Here is a 22,828-nt window from a genome sequence, read left to right as displayed (position 1 = left end):
CTTGTAGCTGGTGGGGACATTCCCAGAATATGATTTAGGGGGAGCATACCAGAGTGTCACTAGTCTTTCCGATTGTATGGACCTGTCTGCCTGAGCCTTCTGTTGCTGCTCTGCCTGTTCACCCATCTCTGAGGAACAAGTGTCAGGTGCATACACAGAGCTGTTGGGTGGCAGCACCCTTGCACAAAGATCTACCATGCTCCATAAAGAAACTGGCTGTCCTTTTCCTCTTTCTCCTGATGCAGAGCCTTAGCAAATCATGCAAAGGTGCCCATGGCCAGAGAGGGTACCTGTTGCACGTCTGCTTTTGAGGTCTTGGTCGGTCACACTGAGAGATATAGCAAGGCTGGAAGAATAGGTTAGCAAGAGGAAGAGAAAGAGAAAGAGAAAGAGAAAGAGAAAGAGAAAGAGAAAGAGAAAGAGAAAGAGAAAGAGAAAGAGAAAGAGAAAGAGAAAGAGAAAGAGAAAGAGAAAGAGAAAGAGAAAGAGAAAGAGGAGGAGGAGGAGGAAGGCTCCAGACCTATTTTGCAAGTCCCATGCCCTCCCAACAGCACCTTGGACCATCAATGGATGGAATAGGATTTTTGTCTAATTGGATTTTCCCTTCCACCCCATCCTTGTCCACATTTGTTCATCACTTTGAGGGCTCCTCCACAGAGGCTTATGAAAAAAAGAAGGCAGGTGGAGGAAAGATACAGTTTCATCTGCTTCTGCTGCTTCCCAAGAGAAATGAGGTTGTCTCTTCCCAGCCACTTTTTCATCTGGTTTTAGCAGTATCTCATCTGTCGTGTATGGCAGATAAATTTCCTTCTTCCCTTTAGACTCCGGTACTTTCAAAGAGAGCACACAGCCTAGAGTTTTGTGCAGTAGAGGAGATCAAGCCCAGATTTTATCTATTCTGAAATAGCTGCATGCAGTTGCAAGGAGGGTTTTTTGTGGGCTTGTTAATGTGTTGGAAGAAGAAATTCTGATAGTAATCCCAGCATAAGCATTTGTATCCTCACAGAAACCTTAGAAAAGGCTAGAGAGTCTGGATGTACTGTAACTATAAAATGTCCCTATATTCTTTACCTTCATGTACTTTTAGTGTCACCACAGGGAGCTACATGGAAATAAGAAGAAAGAGAAGGAAAATAGAAGAACTGTTAGGATGCTTCTCACTGTAATGCAGCCTCATTTTAAGAAAGGGCTGATGAGGGCAGTTGCAGTTAGTCCAGCTGTGTACTCGCATGCTCAGGTGCTCAAATTCATTGATCAGCTCAGATATCCAAAAGCAGTGCTTGACGTCAAGGGCCTGCAAGCCTTTGGCAACATGCCATCCATCTCATAAATCATTGTTCTTTCACTGAGAGCTGCCAGCTACTACTGCCATGAGAGATTTCTGTTGTGCATGTATGTCTGAAAAAAAGCATAGAAGATTAATTAAACAGAAGTAATCAACACTTGCCAGTGCCTTTGATTTCAGTGAAAGCTGTTCATACTCAACCTATGAAAAAATATACTGTATGAGATCATTATTTAATTGAAGAAATATTTAAATAGAGACGGAGTCAAGGGCAAAGCTGAATTCTGGAATATGCTCAATAAAATCTAGCCAAACCTTTTTTTTTTTTTTTTAATGTGGTAATGTGCTGATTCTAAGGAATGAGGGAATTGATCCAGACTCATGAGCAGGGAACTGGGAATTGCATGTGATATGTGTTTCCATATGCTTAAATGTCCACCTGGAAGTGCAATTTTTCATTTAAGAAAAGTTTTGCAGACATTATATTTAGAAGGCAGGAAACCAAACATATGAGTTTAAGCACTCCAAGGGACAAAAATAGCATCATAGTCATACATAAAGGATCTGAAGATCTGTAAGTCTTGGGATCCATAAGCACTCTTTCCCATATATGTCTTTTCCTTTTCAGGGTTTGCTGATCCTTCAAAACAAATATTTAGAACACTGAAGTCTGCTGTAAGCTTAGTGGCTGAACATGCTCTTTAGAAAGTAAAAAACCATAATTGTGGACATACTGTAATGGTCAGAGATACATTTTCTACTTTTTTCCTTATGTTTTCACATAAGTATCTTGCCTTTAATTCTGTGAGCTAATAATCTCTTGTAGTTTTTAATTTACATTGGACTCTCACACTCAACAGACCATTGCCTCTATGCATGCCACCAGCTGGAAAATTTCGCTTGATTCGCTTGATCTGAATGAGATCCCACTTTTTGAGATCCCACTTCTTGTGAGGTCACTGTAAAATGATTGTGGGTGGCAGACATGATCTGCATTCGTGCTTGTTTGCTGTAAGTGTAAATTTTGTTCAATATTTAAAAGAATTCTGGAGAAGATGATCTCACAAAATGACATTGTATCATAACTGGGGAGGGACTGAAGGAGCATTACTAAGCTGCACTGTGTAGGCTGCAATGTATGAAAGCATAGGCTGAACCAGCACATGATTTGATCAGACAGTAAAATCAGCTCCATGGGTATCTGGTGCAGAGCTGGAGCAGAGCACAAAACCTGGCACTGAGCTGGTTGTGTTTTAGCAGGAGGGGCAGGAAAGATTGGCATGTCTGGGAAATTTCTGTCCTTGATGAGCAGGGCTGGCATTACCGCACAGAGGATGCTCCCACAGCTCTGCTGACTGTAGCTTGGCACTGAACACAGCAGGACCAGGTGATCTGAGCTTCTCCAGATCTGCTCACTGAAGTTTGACTCTGGGCAGGGCTTTTCAAGGCAATTGAAAGCCTATGAGACTGATATTCGGTCCCTTTGCAAACCAGTGGGTATTCCTTGTACACCTTTGGGAAGGAAGATACGTGTGCATGTTGCATCAAGGTAGTGCTTTAAGCCGGCTGTCTGTGCCAGGTTTTGCATAGGGTTGAAGCCCAAAATTTAATTAAGTTTATTATTTAACAGACTGAGAAAGGGGGGTTCTTTCTTCAGTTTGCTTACTTCATTGCTGGAATTAGCTCAGATAATTGCCTGTCTTCTTTTGAGGTCTATTGCTTGGTCATTTCCTCTCATAATGGGTCTGTCACTCTCTGTTCTCTACTGAAAATCCAGAAAGGCCTAGGTAAGTGCTAGGGAAAAAAATACACAGAAAAGCTGAATCTCCAAGTGTGAATCCAGAGCAATAAGCTCTAAAATACCTTTTTTTTCTGACTAAGTAGCTGAACTGAGGCTTTTCTTTGTGACTCTCTATTTAATACCATGGGCATGTTCTGTATCAAGATATAACCAGACCTGTCTCAAGAGAGCAGTCAGTCTAGGAGAGGAGCCAGGCACACCAGAACATGCAGGGGATGCAATTACTGATAGGTCTGGTTACTGTGTCGAGCCTGCTCCCACACATAAACTGTCTCCCAGCCTCTCTTCTAGACCTGACTACTCACTTCTCCTTCCTTCCAGACAGACACATACCTGCAGGTAGGGAAAGAGGACAGCCCTGTTCATGTTGGCTGCAGAGAAGTTGTCCCTTTGCCATCCCAGCACATCTCTGGCTGCTGCACATCTGGCTGGCGTGGGCAGGAGCAGGTCAGCGTTTGTCAGGGTGTGGACGAATGACAGAGACACCCCACAGACACCTCTCCTGTCCTTGCCTCCTGTAGGGCCACTGCTCCAAGGGCATGCTGAGGGGCAGGGAGCAGAAAGGGAAGTGGCTTCAGCTGGTGAAGAGAAGGGCTGTAGGGATGGCTAGAGGGAAAATTGTGACAAGAAACAGAGACAGACACAATGGACTGCTGGTTTGGCATAGCCTGAAATAAACTATCGGGTAGAGGGTAAAAGGATCTGAAAACTGAAAGGGTAAGTGTTAAATGGTAATGAAATGGTAAATGTGCTCCATAGGTCCAGTGTTGCAACAGTGAGAGCCAGACTTGGACTTCAGTTCTGTGTGGAGTCAGAAGTACAATTTTAGTCAGAATTACAATTTTTTGAGACTGGAAACAGTCTAGTTAGCAAATTTCAAGCAGTTATAGATGAAACCCTGAAAATTGCTTTTCCTGATTTATCTCAAAGTGATAGCTTCTTCCATTTCTTTTTCAATGGGACACACTCTTCCAGATCACACTGAATATGTGTGAAAGATGGGAGTTAATGAATGGCATCCTGTTCTCCTTCATTAGTAAAATGTGTCTGCTATTGACTTTGGGCCAAACACTGATCTCAGTTATAAGACAACAGACTCCTAATTCTACTAGGAGCTTATACTGTTGCCATTTAAACTCAGAATTTAGGAAGAGGCTGCTGATTTTGTAGGTACCTCCAGTTTTGGACTGCCTAATTCAAGGCAGCTTCAAGGTAAGATCAGCTCAGTTTCTCAAGTTGGTCTAACCAAAACCAGCAGGATGCCATAGCAAAATGCTTCTGTCTTTTTTTTTTAGGAGAACCACTTTCTGACTATCTCAACTACTGAATGCTAAAACAAGGTCGGGGGGGAAGAGGAGGGAAAGCATTTTTGATAGAATTTCTTGAAAATTTGGTATTACTTTTCAGACAGAGGTAATGATGTTCATGACACAAGCAGCATATACTGCACCTCTCTGATAGAGAAAAAGGTGCCTGACAATATACCTAAAAGATTTTTATAATTATTCAGTTCAAAGCTATATATATCTTCCTTTTTTGACAATATTTCATGTAGTGTATTTCACCATAATTTAGAGCAAATTCATAAACAAAATTGTTTCCTTGCAGCAAAAATTATGACTGCCAGTCTTCCTGTTCTTTTTCAAGAAAGTAGAAAAATAAATATTGATCCAACTCCTTTTCCAAATTGTTCATTTTCAAATACCTTCTAAAATATTAAACATTCTCCTCATGATCTCCTTCTTCATAACTGCTGTCCATTAATTTTTTGAAGCTTTTCTTTTTGCTTTGATTACTAGTTAAAAATAAAACTCAAGAACCGAAAAATTGTTCCTCACAATTTTGGAAGCACAAAATTGTTTAATATGTTCATTGGACTCCTTGAGCTTATTTCTAGTTTTGCAAAATATAAAAAGGGGTTTTTTTCATTTATTTTTTTCTAGCATCATCTCTTAATGGATATCTCTTTGATATCCACATTTCTTCTGATCAGCATGAGTAATGAAGGGAAGATCCTATGCCACAGTAAATTTATGCAAGACCACATAGAGCTAACAGACCAAAGCAAGGAGGAAAAAAAGTAGTTAAGCAAATGTATTTCATATCATTCTTAGTTTATTATCTGTGAATTCATTTTTCCATTAGTCAACTCTTTAATCAGAGCTATCATCCACTGATTTAGACTTATCTTTCCCACATGTGCATGTTCTAATTTAGTCTTTGTTTTCATCCCTAGCTAAAAAGGAAAATTTTCATCTAGATGCTCAAATTTACTCGTTTGCATGCCATCACTGCCTCAAGCTATTTATTTTGAAGAGCTGCTTCTAGCATTAAGGCATTAAATGAAACTTCTCCACTTTATTTTCATTGGTGCATGTAAATAAAGGCAGAGGAATCATGCAAAAACATCAGAGAGAAGATGTCTCTGTCTCCCTTCCCCCTCCCTCAGTGGCATCAGTTTCTTATTTCATTCAAGTCATAAGTGACTTTGGCAGATAAATTCTCCTGGACTGTTTGCCCTTTTGTCTCAAAGCAGACTCCTTGCACAGCAAAATGCAATTTCATCCCATTCAGTGAGTTTCATAAAGGCCATGGAAAATTAATGGCATCCAGAGGTCACATCTACAGCACTGTGAGAGTAAGAGATTGCACAAGCCATGTGACTTAGCTCACCATTGGCATATTGCCAACCCAGGGCTTTCATTACCTCCACGATGTGGCAGCTGCCACTAACAAAATGTATGGCTTTGGTGGAACGAAGCGATGTTGAGTAAGTGGACGAAGACAGCAATGTCTGCCACAGCACTATCTGTGTCCTGCTGACCAAGGTTATATAAGATAGACAGCTGACATAGGCCTCTGATACAAGAGGAAAGTTGGAGAAGACATGAAGTCAGCTTTGCTTGGCTGTAAGAAAATCACCCCGAAGAAAGAAAAATCATTCTGTTTTTCCCTGACATACTCAAATTTGACTTGTCTTCACTGACCTTGAAGTCATTTTCCAGCAAGGAAATGATTCCTCTAAAACACAGGTTTAGGCTAGAAGTGATGTTCTCAACTTATGTTTACTGAGATCTTTGTGCCAGGAAGCTTGCTGAGTTTCTGCAGGTTGCAGATTGGTAAGGAAGGCTGCAGGAGAGGGCTGACAGCAGAAAGGGAAGATGCACCACTCCCCAAAAGCAGCTCCCGCAGTCTCAGGTGCAGCCTTGTGCCAACAGCAGCAGCTCTAGCAGCACAGGGATGTGATGTCTGGGCACAGCCACAAGACTGCCACACAGGCCAGGCTGGCATCCTAGTCCTTTCCCCTGCACTCTTGCCAGCCCTGGAGAAAACCAACCAGTTACTAGTTTTGCCCTGTTAAAAGGCTCAACCTTATCTCAAAATTTGTAAGAATAAAAAAATTTGCCATTACTAAATCCTTTATCCTTTCACAGGCTGGTAATGTGCTCCTTGCAGTTCAATCTGCAACATTATTGGGTACAGCAGCCAAGGAACCTTTGAAAGCAATATTTACAGGCAGTTTGCAATGGATTGCAAAGGAAAAAGGGAAAGTCTAACTGTTTGGATTGCCATACAAGATAAGCTCAAAGGCTTATCAACAAAACAATAAAAATATCTAGTGAATTATTTTATATATATATATATATATATATATATATATATATATATATATATATATATATATATATATATCCTGCTGTTCTAAACTAAACTCAGGGTGTTTTAAGATTGGCCCAGGATTTTAAAAGAGCTCCGACTTTTGATCTTCTTGTTTTACCTCATATTAGAAGATACTATTATTCAAGAAAAAACCTGCGTCCTCTCTACGCTCAGGAGAGCTCCACTGCTGTCTTTATCAAGCATTCACCTGTGATGTTGGCTCTGAACACTTGGTAGCTTCCCTTTTCACTGATTTGTGCAAAATTTCTGTCCTGTCCTCAAGACTTTCAGGAGCTTCTCTCTTTCTGTCCTTAGATTGGTACATCTACCCAATAACTGTAATATGTGGAACACATTCTGCTTTTTGGTGTGAATAACACCGAGTTTTGCTGGGCTCAGGTGTTCTATTTTCTTCCAGTCTTTGGGTTATCTTTTGGGCTTTGTTAAATTGCTGGCTGAAACCCATGGAATAATGCTGTTTGACAAGCAATGAGATGAGGGAAATCCCCAGGATCTGTCTTGCAGGGTGGTGGACAGCAGTTTCCCGAGTCACCTGCAAGAGGCAGTGACACATTTGATACTCAAGGTCCCCATTAGCACAGATTTCTTTCTTAAATGTATGCCTCGTGGCACTATAAAACAGATGGGTCAGTTGAGAAACCGTAACAGTTCAGCTGTAGACTGAAAGAAGATTTAAAGACAAACTCACCTTAACATTAACTAATGAAAATATACTTTCATTTTGATAACAAATGGCTCAAAAAATTCTGAGAAGATGGAGTGCTTGGAAGGTCATTGGTAGGGTACCACATGCAAGGAACCTTAAAGATTAGGCTCAGTCTGCAGAAAAAAGCTGAGTCTCCATCTTTCTTGTAAGCTCCCTTCAGGTACTGGAAGGCCACAGTTAGGTCGCCCTGAAGCCTTCTCTTCTCCAGGCTGAGCAAACTCAGTTCTTTCAGCTTTTCCTTGTACATGAGATGCTCCATACCAGCAAAGAATCCCTTTTAGAGCTGAAGAGCAAGGACACCAACAACTGCCTTAGCAACTTGCTTTATGCTGGAAAGGCAATTGCTAGGTGTACATAGGGCAGTTCTTTTGGCTGTGTGGCTGCATGCATTGTTGCCACATTTCCTCCCTTAGGTGGACAAAAATCTTTGCTTTCTGTAGAAAGTATGATGTTCATCTGCACTGCATGTTCTCCTTCACTCAGAGCCTGTCTTGTCCTGATCAGACTGTTGAACCATTTTCTCATTCCTGCAAATCTATCCTTTCTGCACGTCAGTATCTGCATGAATACATGAGTATGAAAGTGGCTCTATTAGCAGAGCAACTGCCCAGAATCTGTTAGCATTCCATTATAAATCTGTTTTTTGACAGATTTATAACCAGATTGTAGAAATCAGCTGCTGGAGAAAATGTGCCATTTATTCTCAGCAAGAACACATTTTATTTTTCTGCAGTGATTGTTACTAGACTGTTTTTTAGAGGCTAGAAAAATAATGTTATGCTTGTTTTCATGTATTTCTTTTTAAGTGAAAAAAACTTCAATCTTTTCATAAACATTTGAAAACTGTTTGGTACAGTAACATGTTTACTGCATAGTCCTCTCTGATGTTTCTTGAGAACAGGAACTGATTAAATGGCATTACTGTACCAGCACATTAAAATACAGCTTAACTGAAGAAACAACAGCTGAATAAAATAAAATTAGCAGGTGAAAAATACATGTCAGAACAAACAGTATTGTTGATAGAATGAAGGTAGTCCTTTCTATTGCAACAAATATACCATTATATTCATTTTTAAAAAGCCTGAATTGACAGCAGATGTAACAGACAGCATTCCACTGCTCTTGCAGGAACTTCTGAAGTTTTGCTGCAAAACTTTGTCAGTGAGCCCAAGGTGAACTACTGCACACCTTTTAATGCAGGCAGTGGAAGAAGTGGCAGGAGTGAGGGCAGGGGAGAGAGAGCAGACTGTCAGGACTGGTCTGGGTGTAAGAATTTGCTCCTCTGCAGTCACAGCTGCCATCTGCAGCAGTTCACAGAGGTCCTGGGCAGGGTTCCCTGAGGACACCGGGCTGCTGCCTGCTAATGTGACTGCTCCTGACACATCACGCAGTCTTTTGAAGCCTGTGGGAGTCAGTCCCACCAGGACTACACTACACAGTTATGAAAAAAAAATTCTTTCAGGCTAGGCAACCTGAAATCTTTCCACTTTCCCCTAATGCTCATGTTTTTTAGGCCATTCTTGTATGTCTTTTTACTGTCACAAGTACAATTTCCCTGAGTGCCACTTCGCACACACTCATGCTCAAGCAGCGCTATAAACAGTGACAATTTCGTACCTCCAGGCAGGAAATTAGGGAGGGAAATGAGAAAATGTTCCCTTGCTACAGAAAGCTCTTTCTTTGATAGGAATTCTAAGGGCTTTGACAGTTTGCAATTAAAGGACCCTGCTTAAAGAATCCAAAGGATCTTGGTATAAGCAAGGCATAACCTAATAATGTCTCTCTCCACCACTCTTCTCTGGAGAGAGAAATTCCAAACAGGGAGGTGGTAACTCTGTATTCTTCAAAACAATAGGTCCCATTGCTGTGCTGGTGGATAACACAGTCAAAATTTCCCTCTGCAGCCACCCTGAGAGAATTTTTCTCTGTGGTCTCAATGAGCAATTCCCAAGGCGGACAGAAGACTCGATTCTCTAGCAGAACCTGCATAAGAGACCTAACAGCTCTGTCTGAGATTTTATCATACCTTTTTCCAAGGAAACTGACACATTTCAAGTTGAGGCATTATTTTTAACAGCAAAAGAGTAAAGCCTGTCTTCTTGCCTACAGGTTATATTTCAAAACTTTGTTTTGAATTGTACAGGAAATTTTAAATCTAAGGAAAGGTAAAAAATAAATGTCGTGGAAATCTCTGGTGTAATACAAATATCCAGGTAAACTGACAAATAAATTGAGTGCATTAGAAAGGAAGCTGTCTTTAATGAGCATTCTTGTTCTTTGCTTAACTTCATATCTGTCTATCTATTGAGAATCTTTTATTGTAATGCTTTCTTATCAAAGATATCAAGGAGATATTTGGCACCCTGTGAGCAGCCCTTTGTGTTTTCTAGAGAAGTTGCCTTTGCTGTATCTTCAACTCAGAACTGAAGGCACATTTCTGCACTAGTCTGTGTCAGAGCTTATGAAAAGGCTACAATTAAATCTTAAAAGCTAATCTCTGCTACTCTGCTCTTCCCCACCACCCAGGGTCCTCAGGTTGGTTGAACAGATTAAGCTCCTATTCCCTTCATGATTAGCACATCCCTTTCATGCCTCACATTTCCAGAGGCTTCCTCTCATGACCACCTTCCTGAAGCAGATGTCAAAAAAGGAAAGCAACCAATAGCCTTCTGTGCTTTGGGGATGGGGGCATGGGGAGGAAACGTGTCCTTAATGACTTTGAAGATGTGCTTCTAAGTTCATGAAAGCTTGTTTCATTGTGGAATTAGTAACCTATATGTTTTTCACTGCAGAGTATGCTGTAGGAGACAAATTAATGGGTGCCTAAGAATCCTGGAGTGGACATTTAAAATTTTTCAAGGAAAGATTGCCAACACAGCCTCTTCTTGCAAATTTATTTGACATGAGATATTTCAGTGGGTAAATCTTGCTTTCAACAAGACTAAACACTTAAGGCACCATGCTGAAATCATTCTCCTTCAGAAAAACTTTATAAAGACACAGGGGGAAACATGGAAGTGAATGTGACAATAAATTAAGTGGGTGCTTGAGTGCAATCTCAAATTTGTGTGGGCTTATTGGCTCATTTTTAATTATATTCTTGCTGCAGTGCTTTTCTGAAAGAGGATTCATGACAGGGATTATCATGAATTTATATGAAACATAATTTCTAATAAAAAGCTTTCAGGCTTTCTTTCATAAGCTGCTAAATATTCTTTATTATCCCTGCTTCTCTGTGAGTTGATAGAGCTAAAGAGGTAAAGCCATTTTGCACTGATCTGCACAAGTATAATTGGTGACTTGGAATTAATAACAAAAATCCTTCAGAGGAAAGAGGAACAAGAATAGATTTTGACTGACTATGTTATAATGGAATGAAATTATTTCAGTACTCAATGTGATAAGGAGGTAGTTATGTCAGTATCACTACATACCCATTAGGGCAAACTTGATGGTACCAAATGGAATCTGTAATCTGCCACAGTAACTTTCAGGAGGAGTAAGACAGCACAACTATCTGAGCTGAATCTAACTGCAGCTAACCAGATCTAGATTTTCTACCATGATTTATTTGAGTAATTGAATATTGGTTACAGCACAAGTGAGCTAAATGATGAACACTCACAGAAAACATCATATGTGGACTGTAATAGGGAAAAAAAATCCAGAGTTTGCATCCCGAGACAGGGGAAGCAGTGGTAATACAGCTGTACTTGCTGTCTCATTTCTCAGGAAGCTTCCTGCCATGCAAATCTGCGGTTGTATTTCGGTAGCTGACAGGGCCTTAAGATAATGTTCAGATTCCCTTGGGACATTTTCTTGAAGGACAGCCATCTGTCTTCATAATCTTCATAGCCTTTGTGTGCTTGTCCTTTCAGTTCTGTCAAGGTTCTTCCCTGCTTTTTAAGTGAAAATTCTTCTTGGGTTAAAACCTTTGGGTATGGTGGTTTGTTCATACAGAAAGAATGCTGTTTGGATAAGGATGCCCCCCACACTGCCTTGCAGAACCAGGACATTTAGGACTTGAGAAAAGAGCCTCAGTTCTCTGCTTTACTGTCTTGAGTCCAGACCTCCTGCCAGCAGTTTAATTTCCATATAGATCCAATCAGTCACCTCTCCAGGCTGCAATGCAGGTGCAGATGGTTGCAATAGCACCTTTCTTATTGATTAGACAGGGTCATGACAACAACTGGAAAACTTGATCTGCCCAGTGATTTGGTGCAGTCAGTTCTCCTGAGGTTGGTGTCTGTGCCTTGGCACTCAGCAGAAGATGGCTTCTCACCTGTCCAACAGCTGTTTTTCCTTCTAAGTGAAATGGCTCCATTGGGAGCAGGGCTAACAGGGGAGGAACTGGACAACCAAGGCAGTTCTTCCTTTGTGAAGCTCCACCTCCACTCTAAGTCCCCTTTTCAGTTTTGATGGTCTCCTCTGCATCTGCACTGGTGGTCAGCAGCCTGAAGAGACCTTTCAGAGCTCTGTAGAAGAGCTGTGAGACACACAGGAATAAGACACACATGATGAAGCATCTCCTAGCAAATGTATTAATGGTTGTTTAGTTTGGGCTCAGCCCATTATTTAGCCCATTACTTCAAGACCAATAAGTTATGTACCTTACCTTGATGTGCCGTGAACATGGAAAAGAGGCCTTGTGACCTCCAAAACAAGGTGAGCCAGGAATACTTTCCTAAAGTTTATTTGGCCACTCAGGTTTTTCTGCATGACAGGATCTTCTCCAGTGCAGCAAAGGACTCCTCACTGAATAACATTCATGACATTTGGATTCAGCTACTTGTCTGCTGTCTGTTTAATCTAAGGTCTCTAAATTTTCAGACCCTCCCACCCATTCCTGGCTCTTGCAAGGTTGTCTCCCAATAGTGAAAGCACTTCCTTGTCTGGCTTGTCTGACCACTTTGTCTGACCACTTCCTGTCAGTTTAGCATTTCTGAGCTTAGACCTGTTTTTCCTGCATTGGTCCAATCTATGTATATTTCCTCTGTGCCTCCTTTCTTTCCTTTACCTTCTGTCTCTTTCTACCACCCACACATTTTTTCCTCTAGGGATGCTCTGGTCTGTCACTGCCTTGTGTTTCACCATTCATGTTTCCCTTCACCAGGTGGGGAAAGTTTTCTAAATGCTCTTACAAACCTTTCACTTATCACACCACCCTCAAGTGCAAGCTGCCATCTTTCATGGTAGTGAAAAAGTATGCCTTGTCTCAAAGCTCAGTTTCAACCAAGTCTTTCTATTCACTAGTATTCTTCCACAGCCTATGTTTTCCACCCTTCTTCTGAAAACTTTCTTTTGCAAGCAGTGATTGCATTTCCTCACTAACAACTTGTGAACTTCATGTGTCTGTGCCCATGCCATCTACCATCTTAAAGTTAAATGAAGCAAACAAAAATTGTTCTTGATCAGCAGTGTTTAGCATGTGTCACCTCTTGACCCTCTGTGGTGAGCCAGATGCTGTGCAGGTCTCGCCGTCGCGCGCCTGCCAACTGGGTCAGTCTGTTGGCCTATCGGGGAGGAAGCGATCGGGTGGTGCAGCAAGCTGAAGCGTCTGTGCTTTGTTTTTCTTCTTTTTTTTAATTTTTTTTTTTTTTTTTTGCTTTGCTTTGCTAAGGTTGGATTTGTGAAAGGAAACCACTACTGAGTCTGTGTCATAGGGGGAAGAGAGACATGCCGCCTTGGTTCAGCAAGAGTTTATGTTCTCAGTCTTTCCTGAAGTTTCTATCTTGCAGACCCGGCGATTTCCTGTTTCCTTCTTGCTGGCCCTGATCTTCATAGAGATAGTGCCAAAGTGAGAAAGTACTGTCTTAGGGCCAGAGAACAATTCCACTAACTTTCAAGCGCTCAATTCCAGCTGCTGGCTGAACAAGTCCTCCTCTCGTGTAGAGGTCCCAGGAATCTCTTACACTGCATGTTATTTGTGAAGAGAGAAGCTGAAACAAATTTTAACTGGATTGAACAGCCAGTTTAGGGTATTAAATCACAAAAACAATGTGAAAAATTCGGAGCAGCCCCGTGAAATATACTGTAAATGTCTCATATAAAGACTTGGTTGTTTTGGAGGGTTTTTTCCTCTGGTGTTTATCTGTTGGTGTTGGTAGTTTAAAACCTTTGGTATGTTCACAGCTACATGAATGCAGTTTGAGGTCTTTGCAATTAAGTGTAAAGGACTGTATGAAATACATCTTTTTACACACCTGGTAAAATGGAAAGTCTTGTGATGTTGTCTCTTCAGAAAGGGCCTAACTTTTGATTGCTCTCAGGTTTTGGCTTCTCTTCTCCTTGAAAGTATGCATATAGCTTCTGCTGCCCACAGTTACACTGGGACCAGCAGCTTTCTTCATTCAGTGCAGAAAAGAAATGCCAAGCTTTTCTGTACTGTAAGTACCTTGCAAGTTGGATTCGTCAGGGAAGTCAGAGTGAGTTGAAGAGGTTCAGTACTCAGCAGGAAGAAAGTAGGTGCTTTCATGGAGATACACAGGAATTAAGTGCTACAGCCAAGGTTGCACAGGGAATCAACGTACCCTACAGATCAGGGATGGGCATCTCTAAACTGCATATCAGCAAGTCAAGAGGGAGCTGGACTGTGCTTTCAAAGAAAGAATGAACTTCCAATTGTAGGAATATGAGTTAGTAAAACTGGCTTTCAACTGGGAGCAGACTCTGCCACACCAAAGCATGTTTGTGTGTACCTCTTTTTGTCCCTCTGTCCGTCCTGCACTCCATGCAGGTCCCTTTCTCACCAACAGCATGAGCCCCATGGTCACAAAAGGGGACTGGAAAGGTGTCCATCTGCAGTTCAATAAGGTGGCATATTTAGCTCCAGTAAGTGGTTTTCCAGTGAGAATGGCAAATTTTCCTTTGTGCTGCAGATGCCACTTTGCCTCCATTGAGTCATAAGCATCTCACTAGCTACCTTGCATGACTTTGAGTGTGTCCTCTGATTTTACACCACCTTTGCAGAAACTCAATTCAAAGAGGCATGGATACTATTCTGTTTAGGTTGCAAAGCTCTTCCCTCTTAGTCTGAATTAAGAGATCCCTTAGGGCTCCTCTCAGTGGACCGTCTAGTCTGTGCATGGTCTGGGAGTCTTGGTGCTGTAGCTACTAAATATCAGAGGGTTTTTTGGAAAACAAGAGAGAGAAAGAGAATGCATTTTTCTTTTTCAGACCAGAAAAAAAGGGTCAGAGATTTCCCAGGTAAGAACAGAATTACATGAAGTTTTTTTCTGTTTGACATGAAATGAACCTAAGGCAGTTTTACAACAGTAATTCACCTTTTGTAGAACTGCTTTTTTAAAATGGAATAACTTCTATTTTTCTTCTTGTTAATGTCTTTAGGCAATTCCCATGAATGGGAGCCAATCTCATTGTTTTTCAGTGCTGTGTGAATATTTGCTTTACCAGTAGTGACCTTGTTCACACTGCCTGCAGCTGCTTTTTTAAATATGGTGTTTCTGCCTTCAGGGAGGGGAGAGGGGAAGGTAAACTATGCAGTGTTTTTAGATATTCTCTCATGCATGATATTTTCAAATTGTGGTTTACCTGTACTGTGTGTAACTTAATTCTTGCAGTAAGCTGTGTTAGAAAAAAACAGCTTTTCTCTCTTGTGCTTGTATAGCTGAAGAAAACATTTCAAAAAAGAAAGTAGGTACAAATTTTGACTAGGTGGAGAAGTAACAGTGTACAGATACACATTCTACAGCTGTGTGCTTTACCTCATCCCTGCTGGTCATTCCCTCTTAACATTTTCCAAGATCATGTCTGCTAGAGTTGTACTGAAAAGCCATATTTTGGGTCTAGTTAAGGACTATATGAAATGGCTCTGATGAACACCTGCTCCCAAACACAACATTTCTTCCGTTATGTGGTTTTAAGTGAAACCCAAACCCATAGTTAGTGTTTCTTGTATTTAATTGGCAAAGTAGGCTTACAGTGCATGCACTGAATACTGGCCATATGCCATAAAAACTATGCATTCTTTGCAAAGAAAAATTAATATCAGAACTAATTCCCAGTAGATCTTTTTCCTCCCCTCAACTCATTACAAAGCTCAGGCAGACAGGGACTATGGTGCCAGAAGATCAGTAATGCAGAGGAACTTCTTGTGCAAGATTTATACAACAGTTTTGAACATGTGATACCCAAACCATGGGTGAAGATACTCCTCACAAATATATATGAAGCTCTTGTGTCATGAGATTCCTCTGAGAGCTGCAGATTGTTCCCGTCTCTGATAATCAGTTCGGAGCACTTGCTGCTGTCCAAATCTGACTTATATCAGTTGGGAAATCACTGGTAACTTTGAAACTCCATGGTGTTTTGGTTTTGATTGAACTTCTGTGTAAAGAAAAAGCAAGTGAGATTATGGAGCAATTACAGATAGCTACAAGTCCACTTGTTACTGTATCTACCGTCAATGTTCAATTTAAAACATTACATTAGCCAGCAGGGTGGCAAAATGGTGGGGTTTCTTTTTTTTTTTTCAAAAATGTTGCGGACAATATTGCTAGTTTTCCCCTTTCAAATTAATGCACTGGCTTTAATTTGAGCACTGAGCTCAGGGATATTCTCAGGTATTTGACTCACAGCTTGAAGTGTGTCCTTCATTAAGAGGTGGATAGTTTATCAGCAATGATAAGCTTAATTTGTGTGCATGTTGAGACTCACAAAGGCTTCAAAGTATGCATTAGCTATGCAGACGGAATTTGTTCACCCACATTGTTACATCCTAGGTCATGGTATGACACAGCCTGTCATGTCAGGCATCTCCTTTCTGATAATAATCCAGGCTTCTTTCAAACCAGCAGAGAAGGAACGTCTCTTCTACAAGGCAAATCTCCCCATTCTAAGGGAGGGGAGATCCTCAAGGATGGTGGTCAAGGCTCTGGCATCAGATATAGAGGACCCTTCACTGCTGAACGGATGGCAGTCTGTAGGCCAGCCTTTTGTCAACATTGGGTGCAAAGTCCTGTTTGAACTGGTGCTAGCTGAAAGAGTGTCAGACTACTCTTAAAACATGACCCCTTTTCCTGCCCCTAGACCAGACATTAATTTATCCTGGTCTGAGAGGATATAAATCATGCTTTGAGAGGCCAGGGAAAAGGAATGTGTTATTAAGAGGAATCTGTACTCCATGTTTGCATTTCATTAACACTAAGAGGCCCCAGTCAAGACCAGGATCTGTGGAGATGTGACACAATGTGTGGATGCAAGTGAGAAGCAGAAGGGAGCTTCAGTTTTGGAGGTCAATGGAGGGTTTTTCCTGGCCTGTTAAAGGAGAGCACCCCATACAAGCAAGGCAGCATGGAAGAAAGAGAGAGAAGGCAAGGTAGTGCATTCTCCCAAGTGCTAAATATGCGTTTACTTGGAAGATAATATGAAATGCATGTAAGTGAAATGTGACAGGGACTGTATCATACTATAGTTTGAAATGCATAAGTGGTATTTGTTCATAGTTGATCTGCTAAAACCATGTTTCCTTCAGATTCAGTGTGCACAGGAAATGGTAGAATGTCACACATCACCTATTATAAGCATACTCCTTGGGTGCCTTTGTGTTAGAAAAGGTTTCAAATATCAGACAACTTTTCTGTAGGTATTTGCAGCTTTCTAGTCAACTCCAGTGAAATCAGTCAATAGGTAGTAGCATTGTTTCACCTCAGGGTACAAACTGTCTGTCAGAAACAAAAATATTGAGATTTTTTTGATCATAGTAGCAAAATTCCTAACTTCTGTATGTCTGGAAATAAACAAATACCATGCAAGAATCTCCACCACGTTTTACAGTTTGCAGGTAGTCACTTCAGTTAGTTTTAGCCATTTAAAACGAATGGGGATATTGTCAAGAGTTTAAGCTTCACCTGCAATCAATGTGGACAGACCATCACCACCAAAGGGGCTTATCCCTCTCCTTGGGGGGATAAGTTGAGTTGCTTTCTGTGAGCTTATGAAAAGCATATCCTTGACAGAAATTGCATTGGCAAATCCTAAGACTGTGATTGCTTATCCTTCCCTGGCAGCCTCCCTAAAGGTTGCTAAATAAACAATGCTCCTGCTTTCTCTAGATATTCCCTAAATCCAGCTGGGAGTAAGCTACAAAACACTGTATTGTAAGGATCAGGGTGATCCTTTCATTTAATAGCAATTTAGACTCCTAATGATTTTTAGCAGCATTGGTGTCCCAAAACCTCATGCTCATCTCAAGCAGATGAGCCCAACTGCAGGAGATGCTAGGCTGGCCTCTGGATCAAAGATTCCTGTGGACATAATGGTAGCAATTGTGTATGCACAGGAAGGAACAAAGCCTCTCTTCCTCCTAGAGAGTCAATCCAGAAAAGTCACAGCTCTCGTTTATGAGCAAGAAAAGAGACAGTCAGAATTCAGCCATTCACCCTCTCCTTGGGGAGAACAAAGTGGCTGGACTTGAATAAGCACGGGGCTTCAGGTTAAGCTTCACTGAAAAATACCTGCTTCAAGGCAATACCAGCAGGAAATATCATCCAGGACCTTATCATTGGACAGTATATCAGCAATCGGTAATGACTGTCACACCCCAAAATCACTCGAATGCAATTAATGCAATAAAAATTACTGCACATAAATTACACATTTTCAAGGAAACACCTATGAGTGTTGCAAAAATTTTAGGCCACTTCATGGACAGGGCTAGGAAAACCCTCACTTCCTCCCAGGCTGAGTATGGAGTTGTGTGTCTCTGTATGTATGTATTTAAACTCCACTCTCTCTGGCAATCAGCAAAATACAGGGTCAAGTCATTAGTGCTTATGGTAGCAGCAGATAGAGAGCTCAAAGGGCTTGACAGATCCTCCCTAGCATTACTTCTTCCCTCATACAGAAGTACACTTACCAGTCAGAAAGAAAAACAGCCTCTGATCTGTGTTTTCATTCTTATCTTTTGCAGCCACTTCCACATCTACAACTGGGACAAGTCATCTCACAAAATGTGACATAAAGCAGAAAGCCTTCTGTGTGAATGGGGGAGAGTGTTACATGGTTAAAGACCTCCCAAACCCCCCAAGATACCTGTGCAGGTAAGAAATCCTATCTGTTTCTTTGTTAGAGCCATCAGGTCTCACAAATTTTTTTCTTTAGAGGAGCACCTGAAAGATGTCTTCTTCTGAACTTGCATTTCTTCATTTTTTAACCATGTGGATGTGGAAAGAATGCCAAGAATAACCTCTGTGTTCTACAGAGGCATATGAAACAAAGTAGAGGCTAACTGGGAAATATTTCTACATGGTGATGGCACAGCATCTTCTATTGGTGTTTATATGGCACAAAGTAACACAACTTGATCCTTATGTTAGAAAAAAGTGAAACAGACACTGTAAACTAAATATTCTACATTTAGGGGAAAAAAAGGGAAGGGGGTGGAAAACTGCATTGAATATTACACTTTGTATAGAAGAAGCTGTTCTTTTAATTGTCTGATGTAGTAACTGAACAATTTCTGGTGAAACCAGATTCACAGCTGTTGTTGCATTTAATTGCATAAAGTCAATGAATGTCATGGTCATGGTGGAGGTTACTATTTTGTGTGCTGATCTTGATTCATGAAATCATATGAGTTTTGTTTAGTGGGGTGCTTGTGCACCTTTCTCAGGTCCTGGTTGTGCTGTGTTTGTCTGCTGCAATAGTCCCTTGCATCAGAGAACATCCTTGAAGAGCTGCAGGACAGGAATTTATCTCCTGTCTGAGAGCATGTCATGTAGCTTTTACCCCTGAAGATGAACTAGTCATAGGGACTTCTTCACACTATTTTGAGAGGAAACTCAACCCTTAAACCTTGGTACCATGCTTGGTACCTAAGAGGGGTGAGTGAAAAGGGTGCACTTTTGTGAGGATATTACTGTTTTCAGACAAAGAGATAGTGATTGGTGAAGACACTCATTTGCTGAAACTGCTTAATTTTTCAGTCTTCTTGGACTAAAAACTAAAAAACACTAATTTTGAAGATAGCTTTGGTAGGTGAGTTAGGTGAAGGTCTGTGATGCTTTCCCTAGGCCAGGAAGAAATTGACTGCTTGTCTTCGTTGAGTTTTTTTGGGTTTTTGTCTTCAGATTTTTCTAAAGGAAAACAAACAAACAAAAGCCAACAAAACCCCACCAAACCTCACAATGTGCTGGCTTACCTGCAAGTTTCTCTTTTTTTTTTCTTTTTTTTTCTTTTTTCTTTTTCTTTTTTTTTTTTTTTTTTTTTTTTTTTGTAGAAAGATGTTACCTTCACATCATGGGCTTTGTTTTGCTATGGATTTTCATGGATTGCTGTACTGCTGAAAGCAATGAATGCTCAATTGAATTTTAGGATCATTTTTAACTAAAGCGAATTTGGAAAAGTTATATGTGCTGTGGGTTGGATTCTTTTTTGAGAAAGAGAAAGAAAGATTTGTGTTAAATTTGCATGGTTGTTGTACGCCAGCAGTCAAGATGAGCAGTTTGCTATGACTCTCCAAAGCATGTGCAAGAGCCTGTGTGTTTCAGCTTCCTATCCAAACACTGTTCAGAAAACTCCAGTGAATGGCAGAGCTGAGCATTGAGCAGGCTTGCTAATCATGACTATTGTCTTGGTAGTTTCAGAGGTATCCCATCTTCACTGGTATGAAGACTTCTTCATTTTAATTCAGACATCTGTGTATGTTCTGTAATGATGTTATAGACTGGCTAATTTTTTGATAAAATATCTTGGGGACATTTGAAAAATGTGGGGGCTGTTTTTCCCTATTGTGGACAAGAAATAACCTTTAATTCTGGGGCTGTGTTTTAAGGAAAAGACGATTCCCAGATTTGGCAGATGTGCCTCTGCCTGGGTGGTCCAAGACCAATTTGGAAAAAGCATCAGAGCTGTAAACTTAGACAGGCTGAATCTCATTTACAAGAAGGCAGTGGAGAAGAATTCTTACCCTGAGAACAGTCAGGACTACCATTATTTTGCAGGGCCACTTGCTATGCCCTCTAATACTTGCCAGAACAAAAATTTTATGTTGTGTAGTACAATGCAATTCCGCTACATAAGAAGTAAAAGTGAGTACTTGAAAGTGGATAAAAATGAAGGGAAAAAATACCGTTTTCTTCTTACTTCTTTAAAATAAAGATGTCCCCTATTTATTCTAACATCCCAGTTATCTAAAATAGATATCTAACTACTACACATTGTCTTCATTGTTCTAAGAAAACAAATCTACTCCCAGAACATGCTTGTGGAAACAGAATGCTTGAAATATGGTACTTGCTCTTCATATTTCTGCCTCAGTAGCAAGTTCACATTTTTCCATATGGTCCATCTGTTAAGAGCAAAAACAAAATTTCTAAAGCATGAGCCATATCATTCTAAATTGGTTTTATCCCTAACCAAAAAAACATGACTCAGATTCAAAACAACCATGGAATTTTCCAAGTAATCTCTGGTTTTTTAAATCCCCTATTCTACTAAAAAAAAAAAAAATCCTAAATTCATCTTCAGTTAAAATCTGGCTACATATTAAAAAATAAAGTTTTATTATATACATAGTGATGATCTGGACAGGATCAGATCTTACTCTTCTGGATACTAGTATTAACTTCAAGAAAATTCCCTGCTTTCACAAGGTAACCATGTGAAATGCTCAAGAAATGTGTGAAGGCGTAGTAAAGCAATGTACAGCTGCATCTGTGGTAGCATGTATTTTCCCCACACATATTTTAATTAAGTCCAAGACTGAGTAAAACACTCTCAAAATAGGACAGGTGAAATAGGAAGCTTTGACTATTTAAATAAACTAGTGTATAAAATTTTCAGAAGCTTCGTAAAAACATGAGTCCCATTTTTAAAACATCATCGACTTAAGAAGCCTGGATGTTACTGGCTTCCTGTGAGACTGGGATTCCTAAGTAATTTTTATTCTGTTGGAAATGCATCCCCAGGTTCACTGAAGAAAAAAGATTTCAATAAATGCAAAATTCCTAGCATTTCCTTCTTTCTTGAAAAAAATCTATGTGAATATAAGATCTGTTACACTTTTGGAGTGTTCTGCTTCATACCATGAAGGTCTTGATAATCTGACCAATTGATTTCCAGCTTGCAGACATCATCTTTTCTAGTGGTTTTGTTATTACTGAAGAAATGAAATTTACAACAGAATTTCATTGGGTGAAAAAAATGCTACTGTCTTAACAGAAGTGTGCTGCTGCTTTTCTTAACAGCAAAGGAGTGGATTATGTACTATTTAATGATATAGCCATTTTCTACATCTGTCTCCATGTAAAGGCCTTTGTAGAATAGAAATGGGCAGAATTTTCTTCAAACCAGCAAGTTTGCAAGCAGAGATTCGAGAAGTATTCATTCAAGAGACAGGATAGAAATACTAGTTCTTATTTAGGCCATGAAATGGATTACTAAGTACAGTACTTCCCATGGTAAAAAAAAATTCTCTCCCACAATGCATTTGTTTGTAGGCAGTGAATGAAATGGAAATATGAACCATTCAGCCATTTCCCTTGTGATGAAAAACAGTCTGATTATATGTGTTCAGTGTTCTGAGAAGCATCCACCAAACATGTGCAAATGCTGCTCTTTGCAACTAGTGTGTGTAGAAGGAAAAAAGCAATTATTCTGTTACATGTGGTTTGTTATTTTGGTTTTACACTGTTAATACAAGAAATAAATGGTTCAAGTAGCCTTTTTTTAAGGCAGAAACAAAATTACAAGGCTCTCAGAGCACAAACATATACATTTTGCTCTAAGTTGTGTGACCTCAACTTTTGCTGCTGTCCTAAAGGAAAATGGTACATGGATAATGATCTAGAAAAAAAAAACCACAACAAGAAATAATGTCTGAAAACTTTGAGTAGGAAAAGGTGTTTGGGAAAGGACACCATAGCAAACTGATTGTAAAAGTACGGTCTACAGGAAACAACCTTTCAAACTGGAAACTGTGGAAACTCTGCTGCAGTGCACATCTGAGCAATGAAATACCTTTAGCATTCACTCATCCTCGTAAGTGGACAGGCTCATCTCAGCTTTCCTCTCGTCTGTGCCGCCCTGGGCTCATTCTCGAGGCAGATGCTGCAGCCCATTTGCTGACAATGGTTTCAAAGCAGTATAAACACACTAGAACTGTTTTTGGCACCTTCTCAACAGGGCTGGCCCTGCTTGGTCTGGAAGTGATTTCTGCATTGTCTATACCAGTGCTGAAGTTGTTTTCATCACCTCCACAGCTGCACCAACATCTGAAAACTAGTACAGACAAAGCAAGCAACCACCAGCAGCCAGTGGCAGGAGGAAAACATGAGGCTTTCAATCACATTCCTTGGGAATTCATAGCATTTAGCCTGATGACAAAAATGTA

The 22,828-nt window shown here is 40.4% G+C and overlaps 1 protein-coding gene across 6 annotated transcripts in view; it reads left to right on the top strand.

The window, feature by feature from the left end:
- Nucleotides 1–22,828, top strand: part of NRG1 (neuregulin 1) — a 179,061-nt gene that overhangs the window by 129,036 nt on the left and 27,197 nt on the right. For all 6 annotated transcript variants that reach the window (XM_059492730.1, XM_059492729.1, XM_059492728.1 and 3 more), the window contains one exon: nucleotides 18,407–18,536. In XM_059492730.1, the coding sequence (XP_059348713.1) occupies nucleotides 18,407–18,536 (130 nt within the window). The remainder of the gene's footprint in view (nucleotides 1–18,406; nucleotides 18,537–22,828) is intronic.

The sequence above is a fragment of the Ammospiza nelsoni genome, chromosome Z (assembly GCF_027579445.1).
Source record: "Ammospiza nelsoni isolate bAmmNel1 chromosome Z, bAmmNel1.pri, whole genome shotgun sequence".
Taxonomy (NCBI): domain Eukaryota; kingdom Metazoa; phylum Chordata; class Aves; order Passeriformes; family Passerellidae; genus Ammospiza; species Ammospiza nelsoni.
The sequence above is the reverse complement of the archived record's forward strand: the minus strand, read 5'-3'. Positions and strand labels throughout refer to the sequence as shown.